The sequence below is a fragment of the Lipophrys pholis genome (assembly GCF_963383615.2).
Source record: "Lipophrys pholis genome assembly, chromosome: 5".
NCBI classification, from domain to species: domain Eukaryota; kingdom Metazoa; phylum Chordata; class Actinopteri; order Blenniiformes; family Blenniidae; genus Lipophrys; species Lipophrys pholis.
In genome coordinates, this window is record NC_137628.1 from 26219450 (window position 1) to 26244578 (window position 25129).

At 43.5% G+C, this 25129-nt stretch overlaps 2 protein-coding genes across 12 annotated transcripts; one reads left to right on the top strand and one right to left on the bottom strand.

Moving 5' to 3' along the window:
* Positions 1 to 212: 212 nt before the first annotated feature.
* On the bottom strand, positions 213 to 2994 carry sart1 (spliceosome associated factor 1, recruiter of U4/U6.U5 tri-snRNP). Its single transcript, XM_080463862.1, has one exon. It carries the CDS (start codon positions 2680 to 2682, stop codon positions 364 to 366), a length of 2319 nt encoding a protein of 772 aa, XP_080319988.1. The 5' UTR covers positions 2683 to 2994; the 3' UTR covers positions 213 to 363.
* Positions 2995 to 3030: 36 nt separating this feature from the next.
* On the top strand, positions 3031 to 24808 carry pcm1 (pericentriolar material 1). 11 transcript variants are annotated; one of them, XM_080463863.1, is made up of 40 exons: positions 3031 to 3213; positions 4632 to 4746; positions 4900 to 5148; positions 5562 to 5888; positions 6711 to 6881; positions 7221 to 7310; positions 7615 to 7801; positions 8810 to 8919; positions 9251 to 9524; positions 9611 to 9761; positions 10018 to 10236; positions 10359 to 10525; positions 12591 to 12817; positions 13239 to 13372; positions 13561 to 13687; positions 14031 to 14201; positions 14303 to 14478; positions 14621 to 14818; positions 14912 to 15152; positions 15341 to 15486; positions 15590 to 15801; positions 15953 to 16133; positions 16220 to 16524; positions 16706 to 16867; positions 17071 to 17127; positions 17337 to 17509; positions 18583 to 18714; positions 19394 to 19523; positions 19896 to 20063; positions 20203 to 20303; positions 21108 to 21242; positions 21315 to 21518; positions 21640 to 21693; positions 22074 to 22209; positions 22315 to 22463; positions 22561 to 22624; positions 22703 to 22908; positions 23682 to 23774; positions 23871 to 23994; positions 24195 to 24808. In XM_080463863.1, exons 2-40 carry the CDS (start codon positions 4651 to 4653, stop codon positions 24218 to 24220), a joined length of 6273 nt encoding a protein of 2090 aa, XP_080319989.1. In that variant the 5' UTR covers positions 3031 to 3213; positions 4632 to 4650; the 3' UTR covers positions 24221 to 24808. The 11 variants fall into 11 exon arrangements, with proteins under 11 accessions (XP_080319989.1, XP_080319993.1, XP_080319992.1 ...); XM_080463867.1 differs by having other exon boundaries at positions 20206 to 20303; XM_080463866.1 differs by having other exon boundaries at positions 14306 to 14478.
* The last annotated feature ends 321 nt before the right edge of the window (positions 24809 to 25129 follow it).

The following is a 25129-nucleotide window of genomic DNA, read 5'->3' on the forward strand; positions in this document are numbered from 1 at the left end:
CATTAACTGATGATTGTAAAGATTTCATTCTAATGTCTATCAGCACTTGTTACTTCAAAATGAGTGCTATTTAGAAGATTAGACATTTGCAATTGCCTGCGATAAAGATGAAAAAACAAACTGAACTTTGCTTTAAACATCCGTTTCATCGTGAAAGTTAAAATCATAAATCTCCACCTCATACATACTCAGCACATAAAACAAGCTTTCTCTCTTGCATTAATTTTATTGAACAATCACTTTAAACAGAACATTTATGCTTGAGTAAGCTATGCAAAGAAATCCATTGCAAACATTTCAATTAAAATGTGGATGTGAGCATCTCTCCATGTGTATGCCTCTACATTATTTATGTTCCCACATTTATTTTGTAATGGTGTTTGCATTCATGCTCTTTCCACTCCCACTGAGCACAATATATGGAGTTTTCTGAGACTTCTGCTTCTCTTGAAGCAAGGCCACAGTCCCCAGGGGAGTGTCGCTGCTGCTCATCTTCTTCAGCAGTGCCTCTTCCTCCAGCTTTTTCATCCTCCTCTCCGTCTTCATCTTTCCAGACCCTTTCCCATGGAATCGATGTGACAGCTGCCTGAAAGCTTCTTTTGGAGTGAGTTTTCTCCCGGACTCATCCACATACTCGATCTTAACATCAGGCTTGTAGCTATCCTTCTCCTTGAAATCCTGCGTGAAGCCTCTGTATTCTTCCCTGCGACTGTACTTGTCGTCGAAACCCATCTTGTCCTCGATGCAGTAGTTGTCATTTGGCAGGGCGCCTTTGGTTGCTTTGACTCGAGCAACCTTCTGCATTTGAGTGTCCAGCAGACCTTTATTTTTGCACAACAGCAAGGCAGCAGCAAGGCCGGAGTTGACAATGGGCTCCTCATCCAAAATGGTTGCAGAGGCCGTGGTGAAATCGGGCGGTTTTTGTTCTTCATCCAGATTAACTGTGCTCCAGCCAACATTTTCATCCATTTCAGAGTCTGAATCTCCAGCATCATCTTTCTCTTCCTCCTGCTCAAAGTCCATAATATCCTCTTGGTCCTCTCTGTTGCCTGACAGTCCATATGTGGGAATATCACCCAGTGTTCTACAAAACTCAGATGTGGCATTGAAAACAATGTTGTTCCTCTTCTCAGGATCATTCTCCCCGTCAGCTTTCTCAAGCTTTTTAATCTGCTCCGCCACTTTCTCTCCAGAGTCTTTGAGAAGCTGCTTTTGCTTCAGCTTCCTCTGCTTCTCCAGCTGTTTCTGTAGCTCCTGCTCCGCCTCATCCTCCTCAATGCCAATTGGGTCAGGAGGCTTAAAGTCCTCTTCATCACTTATCTCCATTTCTGCCATCCTGATGTCATCAGACATTTGAGGGGCATCTTGCGGGAGTTGGTTCTCCTCCACTGTCACTTGTTCAACACCTTCCTCCTCCAACTGTTTGCGGCCTTTGCCCCGAGCCCTGGAACCAAAATCAGTGTTGCGGGTGTCGTCTTGAAGCTCATCTGCTGTTGAGAGTTTTTCCTTCTTCCGGATTTTCTTCACGCGCCTTTTTGTCTTTTTGAAGCTCACCATTTCATTGGGTGTGTAATACTCCGAGGCGATGGAGAGAGAAGGCATTTCCAGGGACTGAGCCTGATTGCGGAGCATTTCCTTCATAGCCTGCAGCTCTCGCTCACGCTCCCCGTCAGCAAAGCCACCTGTGCTCAGCCGGAAACTCTTTTTCTTTTCCCCTTCAATCTCTTCATCATACTTTGACAGCACAGATTTCGATTTAATCGTCACCATGTCATCCACGCTCTCCTCCTCTTCGTATGGCTTGTACTCTGGCTTCTTCTTCTTTAATTCCACATTCTTTTCTGCTTTTTCCTTGTCTATCAGCCCCACGTTTACAAGCACATCTTCCTCCTCTTCAAGTACACCTTTATCCTGCAGGGTCAGGATGACAGTCTGCCCCTCGCCGAAGGAGTCCACCTTATGCTGCACCTTGAGGCCCTTTAGATCTCGAGATGTGTATGCCAACTGCTTGGTTTGAGCAAACTCTTCCTCCACCAGATTGCTGACACCAAACTCTTCATCCATTTCCTGTAGAAGTTTAGCTCTTTTCTCAGCAATTTCTTTCTCTTTTGCCATCTTTCTGCTCCTCTCGACCCACTCAGCTGCGTCAAGATCGTCTTCCTCAGCTAGGGTTTTGACCTTCCCCAGTTTCTGGTTGAGGAGACGTTTCTCTTTTATGGCCGCAAGCTTTTCCTTCATCTCTCGTTGTTGCTTAATGACAACAGGGTTGATGGTCTCAGCCACGATGGGCTCCTCTTTGGTGCCGAGCTCTTTTTTATTTTCATTCAACTCCAGAGGCTTCAGACCGAGCTTTGCTCTTAGCTTGTTGGTTTCCTCAATGCTGAGAGACGCATCTCCGCTTGCAGACTGAGGCCCTATATCGCCACCGCTTTCCTCATATCCAGCATCTACTTTCTCCTTCTTTACCCGGGGCTCGCCGGTGCTCCTGTCACCTTTCCCGCGGGCCTCTCGCCTGCTTCTCTCCCTGGACCTGGAGCGTTTTCGCTTGTCTTTATCCCGATTACCCTCTCGGTCAGACGCGTCTCTTTCTCGCTCCTTGTGGCGATGTTTCTTGTGTTCACGGCGGCGCTCCTCGGCATCCTTGTCACGGCTCTTCTCCTTGTGTTTCTTAGACGATCCCATAGTTACAACCGCAGATTACCACAAAGCTGTTTTTTTTTTAAGTGTTCCCGGTGGCGCAGTTAGCTTTCTTGTGCTAACTAGCTCACGTTAGCACCCACAGGCTAACGGGTTAGCCGACGACACAACTCACACAGTGCGGAGGCGAAGACTCACTCGAGGTCCAATAATAATATTGAAAATCCAAAAATGTTGTAGTTGTTGTGTGATATTTTCACGGGTAGTTCAAACAAGCACAAAACCCCAGCTACTTTGATCGCTCCACGACGAACACTGAACGACTCGAGCTTCTGACAATACACTTCCTGTTTTCCGAAGTTCGGGCAGTAACCAGTTATACTGCCCCCTGCTGATGGGGAGGGTTTATATCAGGCTCCCACCACTTCCATTAGATGCTCCTCCGTTTTGGTAGCGATCAAACGTCGACGCAAATCAAATGGCTTTTACCAGGCAGATAGAGGATTTATAAAATATCCATTGAAACGCACGAGGCGCTGACCAACGGCATCACGTTCCGGTTCCTGGCTCTGAATGGTAACATCATCGTTCTCTTTCTTAAATTGTAAGCTAGCTATCTCAGCTACATAGGTTTACCAATATAATAATAATTAAAAACCAATGCCTGCATTTTACACGCAGATTCTATACTCGGCTACATTTCCTTAAGGTTGGCGTTCACAGTGCTTGACCCTTAGACCGACCAGGTAACCAGTCCTCCGTCACGGATGGAAGTTTAGCTCGGCTAACGCGATGCGGGGGCTGCTCGCTGGGTTCAACTTTTTGTCGAGAGACACTGAAAGTTAGCAGCATTGTGTGCGGCTGGGAGCAGGCTAAGACCTTTTAGCCAGCTGCACCTGCACGCGAGACCGTCTTTAGTGGCGTGTATTTAAGTGAATTTCATGCTGCGACGATATCGCCGCTAGCGGGGTTCGCGGGGACAGATCGGGGGGTTACACGGCTTGTTGCCATGGCGATTGCTCGACGAAACTGGGGCACAAATGTTTTTTTCTTTTTTTTTTTTTTTTTACGCTAGCAAAGTTTACCAACAAAACAAGCTGCCCGGGCGGGTTATGACGCCCCGTGTGAGATGACTGTGCGGGATTCCGTGGTTGTTGCTGCGCTTTCTCCTAGTGGAGGTGACATTAGACTGCGTTTCTCCGGGAATTTACTGAAAGAGCGCTAAAGTGTTAGCAAGTGGAGGGAATACAACTCGTCGTTTTTTTTTTTTGTTTGTTTTTCCCGGGACTCCTAGCGGGCCACAAAACACAAAACAGTCACGGCAACGGGAGCTACACTTTCAGTCCAACGTTGATCCGAGACGAAGTGTAGTTTACTACTAATACCGGTAGGAAGTGATGCATTCTGCGTTTTTCGTTAGTGTTAGCTGAGGCAACTGCAGTGCTTTCACGAAGCCTTCCTTTCGTAAGTAACATGATATCTTGTTATGTTACCAGTTATCAGTCATCCTGGGGTTTCGGATAGCTAACTTTACGTAATCAGTTACGTTTCTAACTTATCGAGGATATTTGAAAACATTTAAAAAAAATTTTTAAATCGTAGTAGAAGCAGTATTTTCTAAAATGCTTCCCTTCTCATCGAGTTCATTATTAACTCATACAAAGCGGATGGGAGAGGCACCTCATGGAGGAGAATAATGGAGGTCAAAGGAGATCAGCCTCTGTTGCCATGGAGACGCTCCCTGCTACCCGACTGGCGAGTTAGCATTGATATGGGCTATCATGCCACCAATGCGAACTCAATTCCGTAAACAAATGTGGCATTGGCAAAGGTTTGCGCTCTCCCAAGTGTCAATTCATTCTTATTGTGTGCAGGCTGGTGACTTTATAAAGCAGCAAACCAAAAGAAGCAGTAGATTCAAGGTCATTTGAAATGTTGTATTATCTAAAGAGACATGTTTTCCTGACCAGTGTATGTTTTGTTGTGAATTCCAGCAAGCTGTTAGAGAGAGGCATGGCAACTGGAGGCGCTCCTTTCGATGACAGTGCAGACGATCTGCACAACTGGACTGTAACCAACGGTAGTCTGGTAGATCGACTCAACAACATGGTGAGGCCCGCACTGACCTGATATAAACTACAGTTTCGACACAAGATCCTTTGTTTCCAAATGCTGCCACTGGATACAACAAGTTTCCTGAAAACTCGTGCACCTTGCTTTCTTTTGAACCTCAGTGTGTCCTACCAATCTGTTTGTGAACAGGACTGGGGCGTACAGCAGAAGAAAGCAAACAGGTCGGCAGAGAAGAACAAGAAGAAGCTGTCGGCAGCAGTGGTGGAGAGCCGCCTGACTAATGACATTTCGCCAGAGTCCACCCCAGGGGCTAGTCGCAGGAGAGCACGCACCCCTCATTCCTTCCCGCAATTCAAATACACAACCCAAATGTCTGTTCCAGACCAGGCCGAGCTGGACAAGATTCGTCAGAGAATCAATTTTACAGACCTGGATGAGGTAAAATGTTGCTGTCCTTGAGCAGAGCATTTTCAGGGCCATAGTAGGCGTGAAATACCAACGCTGTATTCCCTCAGATGCCTCGCAGCCAACAAAGGAAATGATAGCGAAATATTGTTCATAGTTTGATACGGCTCATTGTGGTTGACCTTGTTTTACCACATTAGTAAGTGTGATGGAAATGTATAGCAATGCAGAGCATGATCAACTCAACTGTGATTAAAGAGAGCAGAACAGTAGAGTGGATTTGTAAATATTTATAAGGTGTCCTTCATGGAGAAAACTCATTAAATGCGTTTCTGTAGAAATGACATGGCGGGCTAATACGTTGCTGAAATGCAATGGCCCAAAATATATCAGAGACGAGCTTTGATTTCCAGTTTATTTGACTCTTATCTTCTTATGTCACACAGAGGAGCATTGGCAGCGACTCCCAGGGGCGTGTGACAGCCGCCAACAACCAGCGGCAGTTTGCGGGGGAGAACAAGAAACCCTACAACTTCCTACCTCTACATGTCAACACTAACAAGAGCAAGGAGCTGCTCCCTCCCTCCTCCTCTGCCCCAGCGACCCCTGCTATCACCAAGGAAACTAAGAAGCACAGCACGGGAGTCAGGGAAAAGCTTACCCCTATGATTCCTGCCAAGGAAACATCGCGGTTCAGCCGCGGTGACACGGAGAGAGGCCCGTCAGACCGCAGAGAACACGGGAGAGGAGAGCCAAGAATAGACAGCAGCCAGGTAACTGTGCAGTGTTTGTTTGATTTCCACTTTTTCACTGTTGGATTGTTGCACCTTCTAAGTGGAGTTCGGTTGACACACTTGTACCACGGTGCATGGGGCGCAAAGTATTTTTACTTTAATAATATTGCAACTATTTGTTGGGTTTCTCTCTGTTAAAAACACCTCGAAATGACTGTGTTGTATGCAGTGCTATATAAATAAAGTTGAATTGAATTGAATCATCAATACCGTACAACTGATTAGACTCGGCTGAAGTCTTTATTATTAAATGCTGCTTTATCTTTTTCAGAAAAGTGATGTGTATTGTAATAAAGCCGAGAGGCAGGCGTTGTGTTGCAGTAACGACCCACAAGGTGGTTTTTATTGACTGATTGGCATAAAGATGGCAATCAACTCTGACCTAAATACACTGATTTGTTGAGTTATATTAGACTATTATCCAATGATTTATATTTTTGAAACATTTAGTCACATTTTACAACTTTTCTCTAAAAGACGCCAGTTTTTCATTTGAGCCAGTTAATGTTCATATGTACTTGTAGCATGGTCTGTGCAGCTCTGCTCCAGAGTACTGAGAAACCAGAACTAGGATAAAAGTGAGAGAGAGCGAGTGCAGCTGAAACTGGGCTGTATTTAGGACGATTTATAAATATGCCACCCCTGGTGCCCAGTGAGTTTTCTGCCCAACCCCCCTTTTCTGCCCTTGTTTAGCCCAGTCTGAGCTGTCGCTACAGATGCTCACTCACCTTTCGTAACGCCTTGTTCTCTACGTATTTCCCCTCATTAAATCCACGCCCATCCTCCTCCGTATGGTCTCAGGTGGTGAGCAAACTGATCCAGATCCGGGAGTACATCAGTAAGGCGAGCTCCATGCGGGACGACCTGGTGGAAAAGAACGATGTGCCTGCCAACGTGGAGCGTCTTTCTCATCTCATCGAACACCTCAAGGAGCAGGAAAAGTCTTATTTGCAGTTCCTGCAGAAGATGCTTGTAAGTGAAATTGATTTCTCAAGCTTTTCAGACAAAACTACCTGATTTCAAGTAAATGTGTAAGTCATGTCTGAAGAATATCCCTTCATAGGTCAGAGAAAGCTGGTTTGTGCTACCTTGGCAACCTGCCATACAGATATATTTTTAATGACTGTCTCGACGGCCTAAAACATTTCAGCAGTAGGTTCCTGCTACATGTGAGTTTTAAAACTAGGACACAGCATGCTTTGTACTGTTTTCTTTTCTTTTCTTTTTTTTAACAATTTTCCTGTTCAGTTTTTGGCTTCTCCTTGACTATTCACCTCTAACTTTTGGCTCTTTTCTCTCATGTTGTTATAGGCACGGGAGAATGGGGAGCAGGATGTGGGGACCCTGGACTCTGCAGTTGGCTCGGTTTCCCTGGAAGAGAGCACCTTTGTCAACACTGAGGTTCGGCCTCCAGATGCATTCAACTCAATATTGTGCATATTTGTCGACAGTTGTTTGTGCAACATTTGCTGAGCTCAACCCACATTACATGTTCTTTTTTGCAGTACTCTCTGTTAGACGACACAGACTCTGGGCTGTCTTTAAGTTCCAAGCTATTGAAATTGCAACCGAACAATTTGTCCCTCTTCTTAGTTTTCTGTTGGTTTCTGACAATGACATTCTGGCATACCTGCTCTGTAACTGCAGTATTTCAGTGGTATTGTTTGAAGTGTTTGTAATGGTCTGCATGTGTTTAATTCTGTAGGGCACCAGGCCAGAAGCTGTGCGTGCTGACCAGAGAGAAGAGCTGGAGAATCTGCGCAAGCAGCACGAGCTGCTGAAGAAGATGCTGGAGCAGCAGGAGCAGCTCCGAGCCCTGCAGGGCCGACAGGAAGCACTAATGGCCATGCAGCACAGTGCTGAACAGGCACTTGCTGTGATTGAAGACACAGGTGAGTTGCATGCTTAAGCAACTATAGATTTATTTATTTATTTAAGATCCTCTGCAAATGGCTTCTACGTGAAGTTCCCACATCGACTTTGGCCAATATCTATCAAAAGCCTCCTACCCTAGTTTATTTACTATTATGGAAGAGCATTTGGACCACTGAAGAAAAAAATTTGAATATCGGATGTTTGAGAAAAAAGCCATTGTTGAAGTTATTTTTCGTGATAAAATGAATGTCAAAAAAAATTTTAGGTTACTGAAGAGGAAAATTTTTGGAAGTTAAAAAAAAAAATCCTCATGCACTTTGAGAAAAAAGTGGCTGATTTATTATATAAAAACAAACTGGAAACGTCCCTCTCTGCTCCATCCCTCATCATTTTCACGTGTATGCCAAAATAATCACATTATTAAAACCCATAATTCTGACTATACAGGGTTACATACTGCTTCTGAACATCTGATTTTACAACAGATTACTTTGTATAATATTGATTCATTTCATAAAAGGCCCACGAGCACCCCGCATGGATCTGTGAGGAGCTGCTGTCTCTTCAAAGTCCTAATTCTGATGACAACTGCACTGTGTTTATGAGCTAAAGCCTGTTCTAAGGCATCGTTCCACCACTTCAATAAACCGCCCGCAATGTGTTTTGTAGAAGCAGTCAATGCGCTGGCTATTTAGATTTTATTTCCAAGTCCATGATCGAAAAAAATCTCAACATAGATTTTGGACTTTGTGCATGAGGATTTCTTTTTTTTCTCATGGAAAAACAAATCTCGACATTAGAGTTTCCTCTTTTTTTTTTTCTTGCGCATACAAGTTCACAAGCACCTCGGAGCTAATATTGGAGATGTGTAGATTTCTTTTAGGAAAAAAAAAAAGTACATTTTACAAATTTGATTCTCCAACAGGTTTGATTGTGGAAGAATTTTCATGTTCTTTTGTTATACCAATTTAAATGATTATTATATCGAAATATTTTTACTTTACCCTTTTTTGCTGTGTCTGTAGTCGTTACAGAAACCACGGGCAGCGTTTCTGGCCTGAGCATCACATCAGAACTGAATGACGAGTTAAATGAACTGATCCAGCGATTCCACAACCAGCTCCATAACTCGCAGGTACTCCAGAGATTAATATTATTGGTTCTGGTAACCTTTTCAGCTAAGATTTTGTTGAAGTTGGTACAACTTTTGATGATTGGATAATGACTTTAGCATTACTCCTTAACTGCTCTTTCATTGTCATTGTAAAACATTTTGTTGGATTATATTACAAGTTGTTAGGTTTTCCAACTACAAATGTTTTTGTGCTTTAAATTGGTAACTTACACTTTAGCGTGTTCATAAAGTAAACAAGTGATTGACTTCTATTAAAGGCTACAACTTTATCTCTTTTTAGAATCTTGCTTTTAAATTGACATGCTCTATTATCTTTATTTGAATCATTCAGACTAAAGCAGTGCCAGATAACCGGCGTCAGGCCGAGAGTCTTTCCCTCTCCCGGGAGGTGGGCTGGACGAGGGCTTCTCAGGCTGTGGGTCCACCGCAGCACAGACCTCTCCTCCACTCTGCCTCTGGCCCACACACTGGCCTCGACACTGGAGCAACAGCTGCCACTGCCAAACTCACGAAGCTCCAAGAACTCCAAGACAAAAAGCAAACCATGGACAAAATCCTGCAGGAGCTACATAGTCTCCGAGACCAGACACTCAATAATAACTCAAGTAAGGACACTTTCAAAGCTTTCGTTCTAAATATTCTGTGGCTTTTATGCTGAAAGTGTTAATAAATGGCATGTTACTTCCTGTAGGCCGTGGCTTGGCCGTGCAGGGTCGTCTGAGTGTGGGAGGCTCATCCGATTGCCCCTCGACTTTTTGTTCTAATGGTGCCTCAGCTTCCACCCCCTTTCATCCATTGCTCACTCAACAACAACAAGGCACTAATTCTGCAGACAAACTCAGGTACACACAAAACTACCCACGTGCGTCTCAAAGACGTTAAAAGGGTGGGTCCGATATCAACAATGCAAAAGTGTTGTGTCGAGAAGTGTTGGTGTATAACTCAGTAGCAACGATAGGTAGAGGTACCTAACGTTCATTAAACATGTTTTTCTGTCGGTGAGTTCAAATGGTGCCTTTAACAGACACGGAGAAGACTGTTCTTTTGTGCCACCAAACTTACTGGCAGCATTCACAGGCTTGTTTCATATCCCTACAGAAAACTAAAGGAGGTGCACAAGCGTCTGAATGAACTGCGGGAATTGGTTCAGTACTATGAGCAAACCTCTGATATGATGGTGGATGCAGTCAACGAGAATGTGAAAGAGGATGACGATGAGGAGGAAGAGGAGGAAGAAGATGAGACTGAGGACGGTTCAATGTTTGAGGCCATGTTTGACTCTGAGCAGGAGAACCGCCAGCCTGTAACTAACCTCAGGTGTGTGTTTCACTACAATTATTTGTCATTTCAATGAAGAAATGCCAGACTAATTAATAACTATTAGGCCGTTTTTGATTCAAATCCACTGCTGAAAGACTCATGTCACCTTATCGTTTCAGAAACCCACAGCGCAGTGGGAACTGGGCTGACTTGAACAGTCTGACCAATGGGCGTGGCCACAGGAGGAGCACCACCAACAACCGGGATGGGAGGCTCAACACAGAGTGCGAGATCAACAATCGGTCAGCCGCCAACCTCCGCAGCCTCAACATCCCCTCAGCCATAGGTAAATCATAAACACACCAACACCGAACGCCAATATAGCCAACTTGAACATTCTTTGCGAAATTCACTAGGATTTTCTTCTGTAACAAAAATATTGAATCTTATTCAGTCAATCTTAATTGCAGACTCTTGGGTCCATCTACAAACATAAAAAGCTCATAAGAAAAACCGTGAACATTATAAAAAAACAGCAACAGACAACAACAATGAAATAGAATATTAAAACCCATATAAACACAACTCCAGTGCCTCTAAAGTCACTACTTTCCTTTGGTCTGATTAAAACCTTTATAATTTCATGTTTGGACAGCTTTATTCTTTTCATAAGTTTAAATAAAACATTTGTGATAAACAATGTGTCCACTCTCAATGCTACAAACTGGCACTGGTCCACTGTGGAACCCTCAATAGCAAACACAGTGCATCGTTATATGCAACCTGAAGCTTGTCAAATTTGGCTCTGCTGTAACTGCACCACAAGGGGGCAGTGTACAGTGGCAGGGAGTAGGCTTTAAAGGAGACATATCATGCTTTTAAATCCTTCCTTTTTACATATAAATCATACAGTTGTGGTCTATACAACGCGAAACTGCAATGCTTGGGTCTGAATTCCTCATTATTATAGCTCCACAGGCCCCTTTTCAACCCCTTTTTTGATGTGCTTCTGAGAGCAACTCGTTTTGGGGCGGTCTCTTCAAATGCAAATGAGACACTTCATACCCCTCCTCCTCTCCAGGTTGCAGAGGTGACACTCGGTTCAACGTCACCCTGTTCGGCCATCTTTGTAGTTTGATAGAACAGATACAATTATCTAGCGGCGCAGAAACTTTATATTCACACATTATTTACAAAATGTCAACAACGGAAGATTTGTCCATCCAGCCATACATGTTGGAGCCAGAGTCGGACCCGGCGGAGCGAGATGAAAATGACGATGATGCACCTACAGAACAACGTCTTCATATGGATGTAACGCAATGGTGTGTTACTATATTTACACTAACTTCTCCATCCATGCCCACTACTACAATACTGCCTGTATTACAACGACTATTTAACACAGAAGTTACATTATAATCTAAAACGAGCACACAGCGCTAACATATGAAGACGGTGCAACTGCTAATGCTAACAAAACAATGACAGGGACGTCTTATCATCACACTTTTTAGCGTTATATACAGCTTACCGAAGTGCTCTGTTCGTCGTCTCCATAGATAGAAGGAACTGACCGCTCAATCAGACGAAGTCTTTCGGCAAATCCTTCTTTATACTGGCGGAGGTTGCTGAAGCAGTCGTCCTTAAAGTGCTTCGCGCACACAAAAATGACCTTACCCACAGATGTGGGTACATTTCTGTGAAAAATAAAACTCAACCAGGCACTTCGAAAAGGTTCTGATGCTGGGAGACGGTGTAACGAAGCTTGTGGGTTACTACATCCAACAACCGAACATTTCGACTTATCCTCTCGTAACTTCGGTTGGACTACAAAATCGCAGCGAGAAACAAAAATGGCGGATTGCTCGAAATGTCGATGTCCTAATTTGGCAGTTCCGCTGAGAATACTGTGACGTCATTGTTCAAAAAACGTAATAGAGAATAGAAAAATCGAAACCGATCGCAAAATATGACCAGGTGCTCCGTTGATATCTTTATATTCTGTTTTGAAGAGACTACTTTGAACTTTTCTGTACTTCTAAACACTCTAAATATACAACAAAATGCATTTAAGGGCTAAAAAAGTGGATTTAGCATGATATGTCCCCTTTAAATAAGGTCATTTTTACCTCCTCGGTACATGTGCTTTTGGATGTTAACCTTCTTTTTGATTATCAGTGTACTTGAACTGTCTTTCAGTCCAGTTTGTGTTGCCACAGGAAAGAAGAGGCTTTTCAAAGTTGCCAACATGAAAATATTTCATTTTTGTTATTAAGTACATTCCCACATATCAAATACATCTTTTGGTTTGACTGCCTCTCAAATGGCACAAAATAAATGGAACCCATAACACATTTTAAAAATACCAGAATTGTGAACTCGCGGTCTTTTTTATTTTCCTGGTTTAGAGTGTCAGTACAACCGAGACATCCCCTATAATGAGGTGAAGGATGATGAGGAAGAGGACGGTCTTGATAACGAGGAAGGGGCGCAGGCTGCGGCACCAGACAGTGAGGCTTCGGAGTCTAGCCGGAGGAGCAGCCTTGAGAATGACGCAGCGTTCGCTCAGAAGATTCATCGCCAAACGGCCAAGCAAAAACTGCGGCAGCTCCAGGAGCTGGTGGCCATGGTTCAGGTGGGGTGGATGATTAAAAATGACGAGTCTGGTTGGTGGAACTGTTGAGCCGGATTATTGAGACGAGCATCAAAACTCTCCAGTTGGAAAATTCTGCCAGCTTCTATCAGTAGAGTTAAAACAAGGCCCTGAATTACACATTAACATTTAATGGTACCCGGCATTGTATGTACATTAGTTATGGTGTCAGGAATGCATAAATTGCAGATTTTCATTTATTCTGAATATATTCGCATTATACAGTAACTCATTGGCAATGAACCTTCTCTACTGAAGAAAAGATTTTCACTAATTTGCTGTGAGTTAAGAAAAATTAAAATCTATTTTGACTGAATTCCTTTGATATGTGATGCTTTGTATGAAGAACGCCGACCTATTGTGGTAAAGGAATATTAACGTTTAATATTGTGTCTGGGTCCAGAGTGACGACACCGATGGAACAACCGCTAATGAGGATGAAGCTTTACATCAACAGCCAAATAATACCCGAGCACCCGTACAAGGGGCAGCATGCAAACAGTGTCCCAGCGACCTCGCCCTCTCTGTCAATGCCAGGTACAGTATCTAGGGAAAAAACATGAAAAGATGCATTTCCAGCTTATGTTGTATGAATGATCCAATTTGGATCAAATTGTCTCCTCGCTTTTTTTTTTTTTTTTTTTTTTCCCATCTGTATAAGTGCTTGAGAAAATGATTCCAAATGTAGTGGTTTTACAATTGCTGGTATTCTATCAATCTGACAGGGAGAAATTATTTGAGAAGCTGTGTCAGCAGAAGCACGAGCTGAAGCTGCTCCACGAGGAGCGCCAAAGGCTCTTTGAAATCCAAGGCAAGATCCAGGACCTGCAGTTGGCTTGCCCTGACCTTCAGGTACCTGCTTTATGCATTCGCAACGTTTAAACTACACACAAAAAGTAGGAAAGGGACAAAACAAACACAGTAGAGTTGAAGAAGAGCTAAAACCGTAATGGAAAAGTGTTAATATTCATCTCGACTGCACAACCCACAAATGTTCCAGGAAAAAATGTTGGACCTTTCTAAAAAGGGAAATAACCAGGGTTTCCAATGCAATAATATTATTGCCAGTAAATGGCACCAAATGTATAAATATAAGACATGAAAAAGAACCTACAGTCCTTTCCCGGTAGAGCTTATGTCCACCAGTAAATTATGTGCTAGAGAAATGAAAAAATGAACCTTATCTCCTTTGCAGTCGTCTGTGTCCAGCTCGGTGAGTCAGGAGGGGTTGCTGAGGAAGGCTCCATTCGCAGTTTCCACTCCTGTCGCTGCCCAGGCGTCTTCATCATCGGGACTCAAATCAAACTCCACTGTGCTCAAACCAACGGCTGCAGAAGCAGCCACTTCTGCAGTCACTGACAATGAGGTGACCGTGATGAACGCCTAAAACACCCAGACTTCAACTGTAGCTGCCTTTAACTTGGTCGGGTTTACTGAATGACTTCTCTCTTGTCCTTGTGCCGCCAGCAGCTTTGGTCCGAAATGCGCCGCCATCAGATTTTGAGAGAGGAACTTCGGCAGCGCAGAAAGCATTTGGAGGCCTTGATGGCCGAACACCAGAGGCGCAGTGGTCTTGATGACTCTCTCTGCAGAATGGAGGACGGAGGGGGCATGGCTACACCCTCACAAACGGTCTCATCAAGGTCTGTTTTCAACGGTTTTTGACTTAATGTTGATTATCTTTAAAGTTAAATGGGATCTTACAGATGACTAGCCACCACGATAAGAAATTTGATTGTCTGCATGACCTTTTGAAATTCATATGTTGTTTCAATCTTCTACTAGAACTATGGCCACCTGGGGATCTATTCCGCACCACCATAATGATGATGAGGATGATAATGAGGATGAATATCGCTCAGAGATGTGTGCAGAGGAAGAGGAGCAGGAAGAATGTACAGAGAGCAGCAGTGATGATGATATCCATGTCTTCTCACCAAACAGGAACCAGTGCTCGTACAGTAACCGGAAGAATCAAGGAAGGTCGGATCACATTTTCAGAAGAAGAATCAAACATGACAAATCCATATATATTGTCCCTTAACAGCCATTTGCTTGGTTTTTCTGTGCCTGCAGTAACCTGAAGCCTCCAGCAGCCTTCTCAGGTGAGGGTAGTGAGCATCTTCATAACAAGACTAAGGCCAAACCGCAGCCTGCAAGTCAGCATAGAGCCACACGACGCCAGGAGAACCTCCGCTGGGCCTCTGAGCTCTCGTTTGCTGAGGGTTCGTGCAACTGGCAGGAACAGGTTGGCCATCTACAGAGACAGTTGGACTTCAGCACCAACATGTGTCAGACGCTCATGCAGGATCAGCAGGTCAGCGCACTCCACACACACACACACACACACACACACACACACACACACACACACACACACACACACACACACACACACACACACACACACACACACACCGATGCTATCATGGAAATGGCTTACTGACTCGTACTTGGTTTAGCCAGTCAATAAACTCACTGTTTGTCACTTTCCCTCATCTGCAGTCACTATCATACATGCTGCAGACACTACTAACAGGCCAATACAGTGTCTTACCCAACAACCTGTCATCACCACAAGTCCACCTGGTCATGCACCAGCTCAACCAGTGCTACACCCAACTGGCTTGGCAGCAAAACAATGTGCAAAGGTAAAAACAACGGCGTTAACAAGTACTCTCCACATTATTTAAATCAATTGATGGGTTCTTTTAAAATGTTTAAATGTTTCCCATGGTCCTTTTTTCCATGCAGACTAAAACAGGTCCTGAATGACCTTCTTCGCCAGCAGCAGCAGCAGCAGCAGTCACCGTCAGCAGCAGGTTGGCAAACACAGAAGAAAAGCTCATCCCAAGAAGACAGTGTGAACCCCTCAGCCTCCCCGGGTGTCTACCTCCCCTTCTCCTCAACCTTTCATCCTTCAGCCAACAACATGTCAGCGTCTGCCTTATCCCCATTCCCTCCAAGTACGACGCACATATTTATTAGCTCTTCTTTTCAAATCACATTTAGAATGTCATGCGGTGAAAACAGACGGGGTGGAACAGCAAAGCAAAGGCATATTATCGCAAATGGAAAGACATCATTTTAATATATTTTTTTTTCCTCCATCTAAAGGTTTTAACTTGCACCCAATGTTTCCTGCTGCTACCGGGGGGCTTTCCCAAGGTGCTGTGGGTCAGACAACTCCTGAACGCCACAAGCAGCAGTTGGACCCCAACACTTCAGTTAAAACGGAGTACATGAGTTTTCCTCCTCCACTGCAGCGCTCTCCTCTCAACACAAGTACAGAAAGAAGGTATGGCCAGCAGCTTGAAAACATATTTTGCTTTTCATTGAAGAACATCGGGATTAACTTCTTTCTTTTTGATGTGATTCTTTCAGACCTGCTGGCTGGCTGAATACCTCCCACACAAACAATGCTGTTCGCCATCACCTGTCTAATACACAGCCACAAGAGTCTCCGTCCTCCTCCCCCATTTTTGCCAACCGACTCTCACGACATCAGGACTTTGACAAGGCATCGGAAGAAAGCTTCAGCAGCATGCCGGATCCTGTTGATCCCACCACGATCACAAAGACTTTTAAAGCTGGACGCAAGGCCTCTGCTCAGGCCAACCTGGCCTCCAGAAGCAAGACTCCCAAGAGCCGCCGAAGGAGGAGCCGAGGACACGGCAAGAACAGTGAAGGTATTGAGATGGAATCAACTCTGCTGATTCTTATAAAACTCAAATGTTGGATTTCTTGTATTTGTTTTTGTTGGTTTGTCGGGTTGTAAATTTGTGGTTTGTTTGTTTGCTTCTACTCTAACGAAACGATAAGAGAAACATTCTCAAGGTTTGCTCTTTTCATTGTTGGTGACATCCTCAGGTCACGAGAGCGACAGTGCCAGCAGCACTGCAGACTTTGTCCAGGAGAGGGCAGCACCGTCTCATCAGAAGGCTCAGAACCAGAGTCTGCTGGACAAGCTTACCCAAGAAAAGCTTGACAGCAAGACGAAGCTGGGGAACAAAAGAAATGATCTCTCCTCTGGTAAGACTCAAACTGTCGTTCCCTCGTCACCATTATTTGTTTTCTTCTGTGTATTCATTTTACTGTCTCCATTAAGTATTTTATTTCCATCAACTATATTCTTTCCTAAATATTTATAACGTGTTGTTGGATGATTTACTTTTCTTTTTCCTTCAAGTTTAGAGTTAATTTACTTTATTACTTTTAATTTATCCTACTCACAGCCTATGCTTGGAGAACACCCTTCCTCTCTAACAGAATTGCATGCACAGAAGCACCAGGTAAATTCACTGTGGGAAATCTCAGCATCATTTCATTCTTATGTCCTAACCATTTTATGCATGGACTTTTTTTTTCTTTTTTTTTTTACTTAACCTAACCAAAAATTCCAGATATATTTGTGGGCTGAGTGGTTTTGGATGCGGGGGCTTTTAATTTGTACGTTGTTCTCACCCATGACTGATCTAATATGTACGTTTTGGAATTGCAGATGCCAGCAGTGACTTCTCACTGTTCGAAGCACTGAGGGAGACCATCTACTCTGAAGTGGCGACGTTGATCTCCCAGAATGAGTCTCGGCCACACTTTCTCATTGAGCTCTTTCATGAGCTGCAGCTGCTCAATACGGACTACTTACGCCAGAGGGCGCTGTATTCACTGCAGGTATGCCGGGGGGGGCCTCTGTTTACTGATAGCTTGTGTAAATTCAAATTCACACTCTTGTTTGAGTATGATATGAGGACCAGTTGTTCCGGGCAGAATTCATGATAGTCGGTTTGATTTGTGGACTTTTATCTCCTATTAAAGAGCATATCAATTGTAATTCACACAAGTTCCAGAACAGATTTGTGCAGCAATTTGCAGGGGTAAAAAGATGAGGAAATAGATTTTTAACTACATTTAGATTTTATTTTCATTATAAACACCATACTCTGAAAATATTATAACTATTTTATTGTGATATAACTTTTTTCCAGAATTCATTTCCATCCTTTCATTGTGGTAAAATTACTGTCCCTTTTGGTCCACTGTTAGAGATGATGCATTTTTTGTGGTCCTCAAAATGATCAAACTTGCCCAGAATTATGTCGAGAAATAAGAAATATTAGACTTTGATAATAATATTCAAAAAAAATTATAGTCTAGAAAGTCCACAGCAAAACTTCAGAAACAATTAGCGATATGTAGAAATATAAAAAATGGTCTTTTGAATTGTCATTTGATGATAAACTGGTTGGCAGGTTGTGTAATGCATTTGTCATGAGGTGCAGTCTGAATGTCTTCTGTGCAGTCAATGTGCAGGCGAAGAAGCAGGCAGCATGGAAGCTCAAGGGGTCTACTGAGATTAACACTTAAAAAGATTGATCAGTTCAAAATGGCAATGAAAGGTTTAGTTTAAGCTATACATGGAATGTTTTCCCTCCTGTCAGACCACACCTTCTCTTTAAATGGCAAGGATATGAATCTTTTTTAAAAACAGTCAGACGAGTTTGATGACAACGTTAATTTTATCAGTGAAGAACACTTTATTCCAGGAGAGTTCACAGTTCTTTATGAAAAAATGGGTTTTGAATTGGCTGAGAGCTGTAATATTAGTCTCTTTGTGGAGCAATCTTGACTGTGTGATGCCTTGTGATGTTGAAATCAGAGTCACACGTCTGATCATCTGACTGTGTCCCTGAGGTGCGACTGAGAAATTCCTTTTAAACAGCGACTCTCTGGCGTGTTTCTCCCAGGACATTGTTACCAGGCACCTGGCAGAGAAGAGTGCGGCTGAAGACCAGCTGCCCCACCTCGGTCCTGTGGTGTGGACCGCAGGCTCTCAGTCTGAGCTCACACCCAGTGAGAGTCTGACTACCAGTGATGCAGTAAGAGAGGCATTATTACCAACCAGCGTGACATTTTCACACTGTTTTCTTGTGGTGTTTTTTTTTTTTCCCTCCTTCCTGTTTTGTGGGTCACTTTGGTTTCCTTGTTGAGGCTTTTCCCTGTTCTAAAGTCTTTGTCTCAATCCTCTGTCATCCTACGCTTTTTATTTTTTTAATGTGCTTCTTTTTCTACATTTCAATACATCTTTTATTAGTTTCTCTCTCAGGCTCGTCTCCTTTCATCCCCCCCTGTCGTGTCTCTTTTCATCCTTCCATGTCTCTTTTTATTTTCTGATTGTAATCCCCCCCCCCCCCCCCCCCATCTTTATTTTCTTTGAACGTCACTTGACAGGAAGGCTTTAGAAGCCTCCGTGGTTTAAAAAAAAAAATAAGAAAAGAAAAAGCATTGACCCTCGTCTTTACACGTCTCTTTTGCCAAATCAGACATGTGGTCTTTGTTCTGCTCCAGGGTTCCTGGGGTTGTGCTAATTGGGCACCAAGCCTTTTGTCTCTGAATAATTGCCTTTGTTCAAGGATGATGGGTGAAACATCTAATTTTCTTTGGAGAATCGCAAATTAATCCCAAATTACAAGATGTAAATTGGTTACTTTCTAGAATATTGCCGCTCTTTGTGCGTCTGAACGGAGGTCGCCCGTCTTTTTTTTTTTTTTTTTTCAGGAGGTGGTGGAGAAGAACTTGAGGTTCACTCAGGATCTGATGAAGAAGAGAGATGATGTCGAATCTGTGGACAATGTCAGCACCTTGTCAACCTCCTCCAACTTGGAACCTTTTGCCAATGATGACCTGGGTAGGGTTGCACTATCGCTAACAAATTGGTTTTCCCTCACGGCTGTTGTGAAAAGTGCTTTGCTTACTTTGCCTGCTCGACGCTTCTCTTGGTGGTGAACCAACCAGTTTACACTCACGATCAGGCCAAAGTAAAAAGTGCTATTTAGATGATGATCTCTTCAGATTCTCAGATTTTGGCAGGTTGGATATAATCCGTGAAAGAAGGTTGGCATATTTTGACTGATCCTCAAGTGTGAGCCTGGTTGCAGTTGCATTAATATCCATTACGCGCTTCTCTTTTTCCTTCTCGCCTCATCGGATTTGAACTTTTCATACCTCATTTTCTTTTTGTCTCTCCTGGCTCTTTTTTTCTTCTTCGCTGCTCTGACAGGCAACACGGTGATTCATTTAGACAAAGCTCTGGCCAGGATTAGGGAATATGAGCGCATGAAGCTTAAAGCTGAGTTTAACCCCTGCAACGCCAGCTCTGTGGGTGCAGGCGGCTCTGAAGTCTCACACGCCGAACATCCTTCTGCTAACTTTGCCGAACGAGTGGAAGGTACACATTTACATGATCCTGCTTGTGTTCAACAAGTGCATAGACTTGTAGCGTCGTAAGATTGCTATACATGTCTAACAGCTGTTTGAATTCGTGAATTGTTTTCCGTTTAACGCGGCAGTATTTCTGTGCGTCTCAGCAGAAGGAGCAGCCGCTGACGTGCACTGCCCTCAGATTGACACGCAGCAGTTGGATCGTCAGATCAAAGCCATCATGACAGCGGTCATTCCTTTCCTTAAGGTGCGATGCCCACGTTACAACCACTAGAGGGAGCAGTAGCTCACACTGTTAGCGAAGGTTAAATTGGATTTGAAAGGAGTATACTTTTCTGTTGGAGTGGAAACATTTACAAAACCTTGTAAGAAATTATGCTATTTCTCAAATTACGTCTGTCAGCGCATCAACGTGTGCAGTTCCACATATTGTAGTAAAGCAATCTAATTATAGATTGCCCCCAACAAAATATTTCCTGTATATATTTGCTTGTTTTCGATAAAAGATCAACACTTGAACACATAATAAGACATGTAGTTTATAATTCCATACTATCGCTCAGTACGGGGATCTGTTAGCAGTTAACTACTTGCTGGATTATGTTACAATATGATGACACTTTAAATGGGAAGTCAGTTTTCAAGTGTGTAACTTTGACACACCTACATCCATTAAAATGCTAAACACAAGGACACTTGAGTCTTTTTGATTGATGTTTGGACGGGCACAAAAGGTTAAGCTTCTCAGTAAATTACTTTCTGAAAGCTTTAAATAAATGTTCCTCTATCAGCTGTGTTTAGATTATTTGTCCCATTGACGTCTTCAGAATGCTTTACAGCAATTAAGTCACTTTTGAAACATCTTTTCAACCTTATTCAGAAACGAGGTGACCAAACATTAAAATTCGTTTGTCCCTGTGACGGACCAAGCGTCACATCTGACAAGTAACATTTTCCCTTCGGTGCAGAATTCCTTGTCATTGTAGGTGTGAGCCCTAAAATGGCCTTGGATTGAGAGTTTGACTCCTCCATTATCTCTTTGTTTCACCAGGAGAACATGGACGAGGTGTGTTCCCTCCAGCTGTTGACGTGTGTGCGGCGCATGGTCCTCACTCTCACCCAGCAAAATGACGAGAGCAAAGAGTTTGTGCGCTTTTTCCACAAGCAGCTCGGAGGCATCCTGCAGGTACGACCACGTCCTCTGAAGCGAGCAGATGAAATGGAAACGGTCAAATTGACGGTGTCTTTCTTCACTCAGGACTCTCTCAGTAAATTTGTGGGCCGCACGCTGAAGGACTGTGGGGAGGACCTCCTGGTGGAGATTTCAGAGATACTATTCAATGAACTGGCCTTCTTTAGGCTCATGCAGGATTTGGACAACAGCAGCAGTATTGCTTTGGCATCTAAACGCAAAAATAAGAAGCTGGTGGAACAATCCAGCAAAGCTAAACCCGGCCTGAAGGTTGGTGATTTTTTATTTTTTTTCTTCCCCTTTTTTGTCATCAGAATTGGATTTGGACGTTTTCCCCACAATGATTCAACTTGTGACTTGATGATCTCGCCTGTCATTTATTTGTGTTCAGGAAAAGGCTTGCATTGAAAAATCAAGTTCTTCAGTCTACACAGATGAAGACAAGGTACTTCAGTTTATTTAGCAATAACGACACATCCATTATAAGGAGAAATGAAAATCTAACATAAGGATTGGTAAAAATCTAAACGCATCATTAAACTACTAAAGCAAAAATAAATGGAACAAAAAGTGACTGGATTACAAGAGATGAGGAGACTGTGCAGCATAAATGAGTGAAACTAGAAGCAGATTCTTCATCTTTTGTTCAAACTGAAGAAACGGAGATTTTAGTAACATACCAGCAGGTCAGAATGGTAAATTGGGCAAAACCAAGATTTGTAGAGGAATGGTATTATTTTGCATTGTCAATTCTCAAACTCGAGTTAAAGTAAAAACAGGAAACCAGTGCAATGACCTCCTATCATGTATCCTATCCTGTTGCAGGACAGAGATGAAGCTGAGCGGGAGGGTGGCCCTGCTCTCCAGGAGCTTTACCTGCAGACGGAGAAGAACAACAAAAGCAGTGAAGCTTCAGAGGCTGATGAGGACGGCGAGAGACCGGAAATTCCTCTGTCAATCAGTACGTTGTTTGTTTTTTTTTAATCTTCAAGAAGTTTCCTTTGTTATCTCACACTTTTGGACCCTGTTGGACATCTCTGTGATTTATTTGTTTTTTGATTCCCAGGTCTTTCTAAAGCTGAGACGCAGGCCCTGACGAACTACGGCAGTGGTGAGGACGAGAACGAGGAGGAGGAGATGGAGGAGTTTGAAGCTGGACCAGTAGACGTGCAAACATCCCTGCAAGCCTCTGCTGACGGACAGGTGGAGCAGGAGGTCCGAGTCACACTCAGAGATTTTGTTTTTCCCAGCTACAGTTGTAACTGCTATTGTTTGACATTGTCCGACCTTTTGTCTTCTTGCTCTGCCACAGGCAGCAGCTGCCAGTGAAGCCCAGGAGACCCATCCAGGGCCGAAGAACTCGGAGGATGATGATGGTGAGGCCGTAAATCAAAAGCTATTGATCGTGTTGCTGGATTGTCACGATTACCAAAACGATTCTGCTTGGTATTCAGGAGGCAACAAACTGGGCAGGGCAGTGAATGAGGAACAGACCAGTGTGGAGCAGCAGAGCCTTGAGGAAGAGAAAGAGGAGGAGAGTGCAGTCGAGGCAACAGCCTCTGAAGAAATGTCTGCCGTCTCTCCTGATCCGGACGTTTCTAAAGAGGCTCGAGCCTCCAGTAGCCCCGACACCGACTCACCAGTCATGATCAGTGTTGATGTAAGTGACCGTGTGAAGGAACTCACTATTTATTTTAGTGCCACAATATGTCAGCGTTACAAAGTGAAGCCCAGTGTGATCTCCGGTGGGCCGGACCAGTGAAACGACCGCATAATTAATCTGTCGGCACAAAAACCATTCAAAGAAGTCCAGACATATTGTGGAAGTGTTGGTTTAAAGTTTCTTATAAATGATCTGAGCTCATGTCTGCCAGTTTGTCTTTCCAGACTAACGATGGGAAAAAATAAAAAGTAAATTCGATTTATATAGCACTTTTCTTTTTAGCTTTTATTTGGATGCTGTTTCACCAACAGTGGAGTAGTTGATTACGGATCTTAATAGATTATGTGTGTATGTGTTGTGGTGTGCTGTTCTGGAAGAAAAAAAACTGTCTTATGAAAAAGTTGGAATAGAAGTTATTTCTATTGAAAAAGTTAAAGTTTGGGTGTTAATAGTCATTTTTACACTTTCCAAAGTCATGTGCATGTGTGCAGCCTCAGGAGGCAGAGTCCTCTGGGATCGGAACGTCTTGACTTCTTGGGGAAGAAGCGCTCTCGGGGTATATTATGAGGTCTACCTCTCTGGTCATTCATATCCCCCCCCCCCGGGCGCTCAGCTTACATGTGCGTTCTGTCATTATGCTCACAAACCGCTGACCTCGTACATTTCCATTCAGTAACGGATAAACAGACGAGGCTGCTGTGACCCGTTTTGTCTGGAATAATGTGAAACCCTTTCATGTACCCCTGATATGACCGATATCCCCGACGCAGGAGGTGGGATCAGGAAACACCAGCCAGAAGTCTGATGAAGACGACTTTGTCAAGGTGGAAGAACTGCCGCTCCAGCTCACCGTCATGTGCGAGGTATGTGCCGAGCCGCTCCACGGAAGCAGAGAGGAAACGAAGGCGTCGATTCCCCTCTAATGACAAGCTGTGTGTGTGTTTGTGTTGTTCCACAAGGAGGAGCTTCAGAAGAGAATTGTGGAGGAGCAGCAGAATAACAACCTGTCAGTCGAGATCCTCAACGGGAACAGGGAGTTGCTGACTGGGCTGGTGGGAAACGCTCAGGCTCTGAAGGAACCGGGTACGGAGTACAATCCCCGCCAGTTAAGATTACGGTTTTGTTTGTGTTGCTGCCAAACGCCCCACAAAAGCCACGGCGGTGTGTGTGTGTGTGTTGTTACCTGGAATACAGCCGTATAAACCTGAGCTGTTATTTCGTCGACACAGAAACAAACAGTTCGGCTTTATTGAAGTAAACTGTTGTTTTTTTCCCCCTTTCAGATACTACAGGAGCCCAGGATGTGTAAAGATGCCTGAAATCTGCTGCTGTTAACTACACTGGACACACACCTGTGATCTCGTGTGGATGTTCGATTTGTTAATTTGTTGTTTTTTTGTTTTTTTTTAAATTAGTCACAACTTTGTGTGACTCTTAACAGTTCAAAACTTCTACACATAAACAGTTTGAGTTCCTTTCAATCCTGAATGTTCAATGTGATTAATTGATTTACTGAAACCCTGCGGCTGGATTATCTCGGTCTCCGTGCTGCTTATCACCACCAGTTAAGCTTCTGTTTGAATCTTTATGGTACTGAAACCTTTTGTCTTCTTCTTGGTTCTGGGATCAGTTTCCAATTGAATTGTTTAGAATTTCCTTCCTGATGTACAGCAGGTCTCATTGTGCGCTCGTCTCGGATTCTAAAGAGATTCCAGTAGGATTGAAGTTCAGCTGCAGCTCGTTTCCTCGCCTCAGACCCGTTCAGCTCCTCGTCCGGATGTTCCCTTCATCTCTTTAGAAGCAACTTTATACACCCTTTTGTTGTTGAATGGTTAGAATTCGATGAATTAAAATGTTGACTACACTGATAGGTTTTAAATAAAATCTGATTTCAAATACGTTGTCATTACAAGAGTAAATCTTTTCTCTGCAGACACTCTAATCCCAGTAAACAAATATGGGGACCATTAACTTTTGTTTCTGCTTTGAATGAGTTTGTAGCTTCAAGGCAGAACTGTAGAGCAGCATGAAGAGGAAACGAGTTCAATCTTTAATTCAGAAATTCCCCGTGGCTGCGTTTCCTTTTAAATCTTAAGAACTTTGTCATTAACGTAATTTTCTTCGCCATGATTGTTCTCATTATTCTGAGATATTTGTCCTGTATCATGATTCAGGAGCAGTGAGATGTGAAACTTCAGATCACATTTCATTTACAGGA